The sequence below is a fragment of the Chaetodon trifascialis genome, chromosome 16 (assembly GCF_039877785.1).
Source record: "Chaetodon trifascialis isolate fChaTrf1 chromosome 16, fChaTrf1.hap1, whole genome shotgun sequence".
NCBI classification, from domain to species: Eukaryota; Metazoa; Chordata; class Actinopteri; order Chaetodontiformes; family Chaetodontidae; genus Chaetodon; species Chaetodon trifascialis.
The window spans coordinates 17,222,072-17,233,444 of NC_092071.1; the positions used below are offsets into that span (position 1 = coordinate 17,222,072).

At 42.1% G+C, this 11,373-nt stretch overlaps 1 protein-coding gene across 1 annotated transcript; it reads right to left on the minus strand.

The window, feature by feature from the left end:
• Positions 1–3,836: 3,836 nt before the first annotated feature.
• On the minus strand, positions 3,837–10,756 carry LOC139344785 (T-box transcription factor TBX2b-like). Its single transcript, XM_070983167.1, has 7 exons — positions 10,401–10,756; positions 9,682–9,949; positions 9,352–9,498; positions 8,962–9,038; positions 8,711–8,874; positions 7,338–7,885; positions 3,837–4,359 (listed from the first exon to the last, which is right to left on the minus strand). The coding sequence occupies exons 1-7, from the start codon at positions 10,754–10,756 to the stop codon at positions 3,967–3,969; spliced, it is 1,953 nt and encodes a 650-aa protein (XP_070839268.1). The 3' UTR covers positions 3,837–3,966.
• Positions 10,757–11,373: the final 617 nt, after the last annotated feature.

Below are 11,373 nucleotides of genomic sequence, written 5' to 3' on the forward strand. Positions count from 1 at the left end.
CTCGAGGCCTTCTTTCCCTCCAACTCCCAACAACTCTCCAGCACTGCAGGGAGAAGTTTTCCGCTGTCTGCAAAACTTTATAGTTGACCTCCTCACTACATTTTTGAGCCAATGAAGATGTTCTTTCAGTCTAACGCTATGTTCAGCCAAGGAGAAATTGGACACAATAGAGATTTGAGAGGAGCCCAGCACAGGAGTAGGGCTTTCAGATCAATTGTTCTCATGGGACACCACATGACCTTTATGCACCAGCAGCTGCAATGAAAAAGGAACCGTTTTGCTATGCCGCGGTTTTGTCATGACTGTACAAAGAGATTTATCATATGATATTTAAAATATCCCACAGATTTAACTTTTAAGAGGTACCGTATCTTTGAACTGATCTCATTGGGTTAAAGCAGACATGTATTTTTTGTTTCCAGGATTAAAAGAATGTAAAGTTAAACTGCAAACTATATGGCCCAATATTTTATTTGTATTATTTAATAATCTGGTCCAGACCGCAGAGAATTCACTCTGCTGCACTGATTGTGATAATGTGCCATGATGAACTCTGGCCTCTATCCAAGAGTAAATATAGTGTGACGTTTTTGTGCATACTCACTGTATGCAGCTGTCTACATTTGTTTGCATGAGTGGACTTCGACCTGTGTCTGTCCACAAGTGGCATGACTTTTTGTGACAATGTACCAGTACCTTCTTATGCCTTCCAGTCCACAGCAGCTCTCCTTGTGAAGATTTTCAGGGGGTCATTTTTCTCCCTCTACAACTTCACCCTGTCAGCTCTCATATGTGTGAACCACTGTTACTTCACTTAGAGTGAACAGTGTCAAGGAGCTCGTAAAGCTTAGATAAAATAGACAGTATGTCCTTGTGTTTTATTCCATACGTATGAGAGGCCGAATGGAGCTGCTTTGAATTTCATTATACCTCCTTGTAATGTTCAGATAATGTGTTCATCTTAGGCTACTCAACTCCTCTTTTTCTGCCCTATATGCCTGAATGCACACATAATCATTCTGTATGTCAGCAAACCTATGTGAAAGCTGCAGTGTGCGGGAAAGTCTTAAACTATCCGAGAAATCTTTCAAAACATTTTACATTGACTGTATGAGTCAATATGTCCTTTATGCATTCCAGAATTTTTTTTCGGTGCAGCTTCAGAAGATGTAGGAGATTAGCAACTCAAGTGTAGCTGTCACAGGCAGAGATGTTTTGGGAGTTGCTGCAGCAAGCGGTGAGCTGCACTCATGCATATAGAATGAAGTGCACAGGACAGCAGACCGGCTCACTCACCTTTATTGCTCAGCCACCATCGCTTTGGCCAAGGGCATGGCAGCAGCAGCTGTTGCACGGCACCACTTTCAGCTTGCCATGGTGGAGCTTCACAAGCATACACAACAAAAATGCAATGAAAATGTAATACTTCAGTGGCATGTTTATTAATTTGCCAGTTTAAAAAGTATTGTCATTATTGTTTCCTGGAGAGAGAGGTGGAGCAGCAAGGCCATGATGTAGTCTCAGATTGCTATCCAAAACCATTATTTCAGATCATGAGGCCCATATCTGTAAGTGTCCATGTATCGACTTTGATCTCTGATGGTTTGTCACATGAAATAATGGTACAAATGGTTACTAGACAGCTTCAGTATTTGTCAGATTTGTATCATATTTTCAAGGATTCGCCTTAATTTTGGTCTCGGCTGTGAACAACAGCTGATGTGACCAGTTCTGAAGTCTAAGAGCAGTGTTGAACACAGCAGGTAGGAAAATTTTAGGTATTTTCTACAGCACAGATCAGAAGGTGACACAGGAGTGGATTTTCACTCCTGTCCCGTCCCACTCCCACAAAAAATACTAGTGTCCCAGGGTGATATATGATGCTACTGTTGAATTAAAGAACGCCATTAGGCTTCAACTGCATTAAATGAATGTCAATCCAACAACGTTACATCATGCCACCGACACCTGATGTCCAAAGAAAATTTGATTTGTATAGACAGATTTTGCAGCCTGTGCATATCACTGATTATCAGTTCTAAATATACAACTGCCCTCTTCTGTATAGCCTCAGTAGGATTAACCTGAAAAGAGGACAAAACACAGGCAGTTCTATTCAACACTAAATAAAAAGACCTATCAACACTGAAGCAGGTGGAAGTAGGAAAATGGAAATAAGCAGAAAGTCCTCACACACCTCACTGAAGGAAGAAGCTCCTCAGCAGTGTAGCAAATGTAGGAGTCATTGCTGGAGGATCCACAGTGAGCATATTGGCATTTAGCCTTTGGCTAAACTCACCATGCACCTGATGGTCCTAGAAAGGCATGTTTGATTTGTGCCTCTTATCGTGCTAATCAGCTGGTGGATTAAATCAGTGATTAAGGTAGATGTGACCTTTTTAAATATGCTGAGCTGCAATGATGACTGACAGAATGACCAGTATTATGTTCAAATTAAAGTGTTTTAAATCAAAGCATTAATTTACATTAGAACTATATTTATGGATAAAAAGTGACCAAGCCTGTTGTTATGACTCCTGTCCCGCCTGCTCCTGTTGACTTTTTGCCTGTTCTGTCAAAGTCATGTGAGGAACAGTGAAATTGGCAACAGACATCTTGATGTTTAATGTGCAATGGAAGAACAATAATATTTCCATAGTGTATAAACATGTTAAAATAACTGCACAAAATGTGAACAACATCTTTATTTAAATTGTGAAAAAAATGCAAAAACAATTTACCTGAATAAATTGGCAGACAACCTGCCTGATTACTGAAGACATTTTTCTTAAGTGCTGGTTTAAAAAAAAATCCTGAGTTTTCCTTCCAAGTCCACGGTTCAGCTTTGGTACATCGACACAATGTGAAAATAGGTGGTATATGACTTCCTCACATCTTGCAGGTTTAACAGTGATCATTACAGTATTCAGTCTCAAAAGGCTTCGATTAATCGTGTTTTATACATGTATGTGAAAACTGAAATGACAGAATATTTACATTATCATACAGAATAAAGCAATAAAAATGGTGTTTTATTCATATGTAAAGCACGATTGTCCGTACAGATTCCACTTTGGGCATTGAGTTTTTGCATAGCTCGTTTTTCCCAAAGGAATTCAAATAATCATTTTTCATTTAAACTTTTTTTAAATTATTATTAACACAGACCTTTCAGAAAATACTGATTTGGTGTTTGTTTATGCAAATCAAAGCACCATGATATCTAGGTTAAAACTGGACTAAATTTGGTTGAAGAGGTAAACTTTTCTTTTACATCCAGGTTCCATATTACAATTGTTTCATCCATCCATCCGTCCATTTTCTATGCCGCTTATCCCTTTCGGGGTCGCGGGGGGGGGCCAGAGCCTATCTCAGCTGTCAATGGGCGGGAGGCGGGGTACACCCTGGACCGGTCGCCAGCCGATCGCAGGGCAACATACACACAACCATTCACACTCACACTCACACCTAGGGGCAATTTAGAGTCACCAATTAACCTAATGAGCATGTTTTTGGTCTGTGGGAGGAAGCTGGAGTACCCGGAGAGAACCCACGCATGCACAGGAAGAACATGCAAACTTCACACTGAAAGGCCCGACCCGGGAATCGAACCTGCGACCTTCTTGCTGTGAGGCACGCGCACTACCTGCTGCGCCACCGTGCAGCCCACCATTGTTTCAAAAGCAATGAAATGACTATATTCTCACATGTAGTTTGACCCAACTTCACACTGAAATATAGGAAATACGATCAAGCCTTGTGTTAACATAAATGTCTCGGTGCCATCCGCAAATCACCAAATCAGAGTTTATCTGCAGGTTTATTGATATAGTCATGATAATGTTAAATAGCAGCAACACATGCAGTTTCTTACAGAATGTTTATTTAAGGTGATTATTATGTGCAATCATAAACTCTGTGTGGGTGTCCCAGATGTGTAGGATAAAAAACAACATAAAGGAGAGTCTATTCTGGAGGAGGTGGTTTATCAAGTCCTCTCACCAGATTTTGTATGTTTTGCAGGTCACTTAGAGAACTCTTAACAATGTTTTTCGGTGGAGCTGTCTTCTGTTTGGCCTTGGTTTTGTGACTGTGATTATCAGACGCTTGACTTGACTCTCCGCTCCCTGATTTAGACAGCTCAGACTGTGAATCTGAACTGCCTGGCGATCTGGGTGTAAGCAGGTTTTGGCTTGAGGTGACAGAGGTGGGGATCAGATAAGGGTTGAATCGCAACCAAGGCTGAGGGCTGTGGAAACAGTGGCTCTTTGCCTGAGTAGAGGTTGCAGAACACGTGGGGAGAGCCGGTGCTGCCATGTATGGATATAACAGTCCTCCAAAGGGTGACAGTGAGATTCCCTGTGCAAAAAAAATAAATAAAATAAAATAGTTAATTCTCCTAATACCACACCATGGATTTTCTGATCTTTCAACATTTTCATGTACAGCCTTGTACAACCCCCTTTCCAAAAAAGCTGGGACACTGTGCAAAACAAACATAGAAACAGAGTGTGATGCTTTGCAAAACACTGAAATCCCATATTTAATTGAAAATATCACAACAAATCAAATCTGAGATATTTAATTGTTTTTCAAAATGATATCCTCATTTAGAATTTGATTAAAAAGTTTCAAAAAAGTTGAAACAGTGGCAACGAAAGACTAAATTTGTGAAATGCTGAAAGGAAACAGCTGGTGGATAATCTCACAATTAAATAGGTTAGCTGGCAAAAGTTTAGTAACACGATTGGGTACACAGGTGCGTTTGTGGCTCAGGAGGTAGAGGTCATCCACTGATCTGGAGGTTGGTGGTTCGATCACTAGCAGTCCACATAAAGTATCCTTGGGCAAGATACTGAACCCCAAAAACTGTCCCTAATGCTGTGCCATTGGTGTGTGAATTCATATGTATGTCATTTTGGATAAAAGCGTCTGCCAAATGACTAACTGTAACTGTATAAAAAGAGCATCCCAGAGAGACTGAGCGTCTTTCTGACGTAAAGATGAGAGGGATTCACCACTCTGACAGAAGGTGCTGGCAAATAGTGCAACAATTTAAGAATAATGTTCCTCTATGTAAAACTGCAAAGTATTTGGGGATTTCATTGTCTACTGTACATAATGTCATTAAAAGATTCAGAGAATCTGAAGAAATCTCTACACGCAAGGGACAAGGCTGAAAACCAGGATGGATGGTCATGATCTTTGGGCCTCAGACTGTGCTGCATTGAAAACCGACATGCTTCTGTCAAAAACCATCATCTGTGAACACAGTCTGCAAAGAGAAACTGTATATAAACCAGATCCAGAAAGGCCACCGCCTTCTCTGGTCCTGAGCTCATTTAAGATGGACTGAGGCAAAGCAGAAAACTGTCCGGTGGTCTGACGAGTCAACATGGACGTTGCGTCCTCCGAGCTAAAGAGGAGAGGGATCACCCCGCGTGTTATCGGTGCACAGTTCAAAAGCCAGCGTCCATGATGGTATGGGGGGCATTAGTGCGCATGGGATGAGTAACCTGCATTTTTGTGAATTCTGAATGATACAGATTTTGTAGCAACATGCTGCCAAGTAGATCTTTTTCAGGGAAGGCTTGCTTATTTCAGCAAGACAATGCCAAACCACATTCTGCACGTATTCCAACAGCATGACTCCGTAGTAAAAGAGTCCAGGTGCTGCAGTCCTGACTTGTCACCCACTGAAAATTTTCAGTTCATTGTGAAACGTAAAGTATGACAAAGGAGACCCCAAACTGTTGAGCGGCTGAATGAGAAAACATTCCACTTTTCAAAATGACAGAAATTGCTCTCCTCAGTTCCCAACCACTTACAGAGTGTTTTCAAAAGAAGAGGTGATGCAACAGAGTGGCAAACATGACCGTGCCCCAACTTTTTTCAATGAAATGTCTCAGTTTCAACATCAGATTGATCATATTGTCTATGTGCTATTTTCAGTGAACAATGGAGTTTCAGTGTTTAGCAAATCATCACATTCTGTTTCTACGTTTTACACAGCATCCCAACCTTTTGGAAACTAAGCTAAAAATATGACTTTGGTTTATTAAATATTAAAGGTACACTGTGGCATTAAACCACAAACTCAAAATAAAAGACAACACACGAAAATAGATAATCACCAACATTGCCATGCTAAAACTGCATTTAAGCCCTTCATGCAAAGCCATTTCTCTGTGTCCACCTGTGCAGGAGGGACCACTGCCCCAGGCCAGTGGTGAGAGAATATTAGTGTGACTGTAAAAAATGTGATCATTTGCAGTGCAGTGACCCTGCAGATATTACACACTAATATCTGTCAGAAGTTCAACCAAGGAACGGAGCGTTACAGTGGAAAACACAACATGAACTTTATCCTGATTCTCCTTGTCATCCGGTCCAAGCAGCATTTTGGTGCTTTAAGAAATTTTTTCTTGCAAGTAATTGTCTCTCTAGTCAATGACACATGCAGCATAATTTAATGGGTCAGTTCACCCACATTACAAAAAACAGATCCTTTCATCTGTTTCCCAGAGGGGGTAGAAATATCATCTCTGACATTTCCGCTGCCATCTCAATTTATGGGATTTCATTTTCATGGTTATTCTGGATAATCCACAGGCCTTACTGTCGACAGTTTTCACTGGGAGTGCCCTGTGCCAATAGTTCCAATAAAAAGTGATGACAGTTGTGTGACAAAATATGTGTAGCATTCATATATGTGGGTGTGAATGGACCCTTTAAGTAGCCAAAATCCCCAGCACATGATATCTGCAACACGTCCTAATAACTTGATGGCTGTAGAGGCAGATAACTCCAAAAATGACATATATAATCATCCCCAAACGGCATATGGAACCGTTGGAGAGTACCAGCGACCAGCGCACCGGACATTCTTCATGGCATGGTTACCATTGTGAAACAGTTTAATTAGGTTTAGGCACCATAGCTACTTGGTGAGATTTCGGAAAAGATTATGGCTTGGGTTAAAATCGTTACTGTTACGTACAGTACGTAATGTAAGTATGTTGTGTAAATTAAAATAAGCCAATGCTGACACTTGGCTTCACATGGGACATGAACAGCGGCCTCCTGGATGAAAGTCGTATGGCTGTTTCACCTGTGCAACCAGCCCACCTCTACCTCTTGTTTTTTTATATTGCATCACCTGACTTCCTCCTTTGCTCTTGTCATAATTACTACGACCACTAGAGGTCGCAGCTTAACAATAAATGTAAATATGACCTATGCAGCTGTTTTTCTTGTGAGGGCAGGCTGTATGTCTGCCCACTGTATGTTTTAAAATATGTGTAATGTTAGAATATGTTTTTCCAGCTGAAGCGTACCTGAGATGCCAGCATGTGCTGTGACAGGTGAAACACGAAGGGAGATGGAGAGGTGATGCTTTGAGAAGAAAGGCCTCCATTTTCATCGTTATTCACTCTTGGCAAAGAGGAGAACACATGTTCCATACCAGTGGTGGAAAAAGCCTCTGGCTTCACTGACAACTGTCCAGGATGAAACAACAAAGGTGCCCCAAGCTTAAGAAACCGTTGACTGTACGCACTTGAAAAATCCAAAGCCTGATGATGACCAGCACTGAGGAACGTCGAGCTCTGCGTTTGCAACATCATCGGCAGGACCCCGTCTTTGATTTTGCTCACGTGATTTTTTGAAGAATCGATGTCCATACAGGACGTGTCTCCTGACATTCTCAGCGTTGCTCTCTCTTTTGTTGCTCTTTTGTTGCTCTTACTGAGAGCAGACTTCCTCCACGCTATCTCCTCGCTCTTCTCAGTCAAAGCAGACATATGTTCAGTCCTGGAAGAGCTGGCTTCAGCAATGTCTTCATCTTGTAGATCAATATCTGAATCACTTCCAATATTGCTTTCACCTGTGGGAAAAATAATCACATTCATTTAATGTCTTGGTAGTTAAAAGTAAATGAGCATACATCTGCCTTGTTAGCCCTGCACGACGACTCAGTGCAAACATCTGGAGGCATTGATGAGACAGTGTTCATGTTTGACTAACCCCAACGGTTGATTCATTTAAGCAAACTATTCTTATTTTGTCAAATTGAGTCACAAAGTAAACCGAGGTTAAGATCTACATCTGAACAACTTAACTCTGTGTTTCTGTAGTTCTCATTGCTGCCATCCTTGAGCTTGAGCGGTTAAAATGCAAATCATGTAACTGCAATGCCGCTGGTTCAGTTCCTGGTGAAGACAGTTGTTGCATGTCATACCTCTCACTTTGTTCCCAAGTTGCCTGTCCCTGTCAACTGTCAACCGTTTAAAATACATTGTGTTGTTGACCTTAGTGAAAGTGAATTCTTGATCTTGGATACGAATCTGAACACAAGGTTCACTTACTGGCTGATGAAGACCATGATATGTAGTTGAAAGCTAAAGAAAAAGCTAGTGTATAGACCCTGAGTTAAGATTTGCTTTTGTCAAGTTTCTTTAGAACATAAAATGATAAAACATTTGACACACCCATCTAATTCTCACAATACATCATCTCCAGTGACCACCTGAGAAAGCTGAAAATGCGTCTTCTCAAAAAGACATTTGGATGGAGGGATGAGGGGATGGACAAGATCCTGACAAATCCTTAAAGCATTGATTATGGCAACTTCTGCAGCAAATGATTTGGGATCATAGAAAAGTTGCCATAAAGGCTGCTGGATAAAACAATAGAATGTGCATAAACTCACCTTGACAAGTTGGTGTGGACATCAAAGGGCTGCTCGCTAGCTCCCGAGGGGAATAAAACAGATCGCTGGTACTGGGCTGTTCACATGAGTCATCAGAATCAGCACAATCCTGGTCTGCTTTGCTTTGGTTCTCGTGCAGCAAAGAAATGGTAAACTGCTTATTCCTGCGGGTCACAAATAGAGGCTAGGGGTCCAGTACTTACAGGGATGTCCTTTAATATCATACTGAACTCTGATGGCAAAACAAATACCTCTTTTCTCGCCTCCCATTTCCAGTGTCTCTGAATCCTTTGGCAAAGGGATTGTTGTCAATTTTTAGCTGCGTAATCTGACAAATTGGCAAGTTAGTCATTACAAGAGTGCAGCTCCTTGCACAGTGACACATAAGTTCAATATCAGTGTCCATAAAGCTCATGTGAGGCTAATGAGGGTCAAGTTTAAGAGCATCTTTTTTAGGTCTTGTAACCTGAACATCTCAGTTTTCCCAGTCAGCACCAGATTTGTGTTTTTAGCTTTTCACAAAAATCCCCTATTTTCTGCAAAATCCTTGCAGATGCATCCCACGTTATAATGCATGCATGTAACTAGATTAGTTTGTGTGTGTGTGCGGATGGGGGAGGACGTGGGAGGATGAGAGTTACCTTTTCATTCTGATAGGCAGTGACAGCGATGAACTCTGTCTCCGGGAAAACGTAAGTCCGGAAGGTGCTGTATGGAAGCTTCATTATGTCATTGGCTCTAACTATATGAAATCTGGGTTGGTATTTGTGCATTGAATTCAAAATTGTCTGGAAAAATAAAGACAAAGACAGCAGAAAATGAACATGGTTGACTGTTAAATGATGTCATTTACTTACCTAAATATAAGTAGCAAGGCCTCTGGCACTGACATGTTGTGCAATCATACCAATTTAAAAACTAGTTAACTCCTACATGCTCCAATAATTACAATTTTCATTATTTCTACTCACAAATCCATGCTTATCCAAAATATTGTTGGTGAGTTTGAGTTTATGAAAAGCAACGGGCTTGCTCATCCACTGCTCTCCTTTGGACGGGCTATCCGGGTGGATGTACATGCGCTTTGGCATCTCCGGGTCAGCCTTCCCAGCCACCATCCAGCGGGAATTGTGAAATTTGTAGCGGCAGTCGTCAACAGCGACAATGTCCATCAGCAGGATGTACTTTGCTGTTTCATCCAGCCCATCAACCCGCACTTTGAAAGGTGGAAACATCCTCCTGTAGCACAGAATTTATGAAAAAATGATGTATTCATATGTGTTAGAAATGATCAGTGAGCTTCCACTGGGCTTTAAGGAGCATTTTTTCCACTAATATAAAGGAGAATAGAGGATTTAAACGTTTGATCAGAGTGGGAATAAATGATCAATCTGGATCCCAGGAACTACGTAAATGGCCCCTGTACTCCCCAGTTTAACATTTTAAGAAGACCTAATGTATTGGCCTCTTAAAAATGACCAAAAAATGAAGGCGACTTGCTGCCTTTTCCTCCTCTGAAATGTGAATTAATGAACATAAACATACAGTATTTGTACTGCTGGCACTCCAAAGTTACACTTACATAGGTATTATCATTAGAGACTTTTTTCCCCCCTACAACTAAAAATCTGATGCCCTGATAAAACAAAAGTGACATGACAAAGTCCTGAGCACTACGTGGTGCACCTACCTTCCAGATTTTGTAATAACCATCTCTGTTCCCCTTTTGTGAAATTCACTCCATAAATTCTGAGAGTCCAGAGTGACTTTCGGGTCATCATCCGACCCTTCCTCTGGCTGCAGGATCTTCGTGGACCGCGTGCGAACTGGCTGATTTTGGCGTTCCAGCGCTGCGTGCGGCCCCGCGTCTGTGGCAGACTGCTCCGACAGAGGCTCGGACAGGGAGGCGACGTCTGGGAGAGTCAGCGCAGGGAGAAACGAGGGCTGAGCGGCGGCAAAGAAGGCTGTCAAGGGCAAGGCACCTGGTCGATAAGCTTGGAACGGATGGTAAGCCATGGCAGCTGCTGTGTCAACTGGATATCTCATCAGGACATCCGACAGCTCGATCGCAATACCCTACTTTTAGTCTCAGCCCGCTTGCTGCTGCGGGCGCACGGGCGTCTCCGTCCAAACTGCAACAACCTTTTTAAGAGTTTGTGAGTTTTGAAGCATGGCCAAGAGATCAGAGGAGGGAATGCAAATGTCCACAAGTCGTCAGATACCCGGGCAAGGGCAAGGATGGTCCTTAATATGTCCGTTCGTAAATCCACCGCGGAGAGGCAGCGCGCGTTGAGATCATGAGCCAAACTTGTTCCAAAAAGCTGCAGCAGGGAGCACGGAGGGTGGACGGAGAGGCAAAGAGATGGCGCTCCCACAGTCACACGTCTGTCCTCTCCTGCGCATGCATCACTAATGAGGCAAATTACTTGAACGCAGCTAATTCACTGTCCCTACTTATCAGGCTGCACAGCGCAGGGCGTGGTTTCAACCGCGCACAGTGGAGGAGACAGACCGCGTGTACGCACAGCATGAACAGGTAGCAGAGCATGGATGAATAATTCAAGTGCTTTCAACGATTTCCCTTTTATTAATAAGGTTGTAGTAATCACAATCCCACAAGTAAAAAATAGAAACTATCTATCATTGCCACCACTACGACTAAT

Bases quoted from the DNA above. Each gene is read 5' to 3' on its own strand.
- LOC139344785 (XM_070983167.1), bottom strand. From the start codon at position 10,756: ATGAGATATCCAGTTGACACAGCAGCTGCCATGGCTTACCATCCGTTC. The intron at 9,039-9,351 runs GTAACTCTCATC...CCAATTTGTCAG, and splicing joins CTGCCTATCAGAATGAAAAG to ATTACGCAGCTAAAAATTGA. The intron at 7,886-8,710 runs GTGAGTTTATGC...TTTTTCCCACAG, and splicing joins GTCCACACCAACTTGTCAAG to GTGAAAGCAATATTGGAAGT.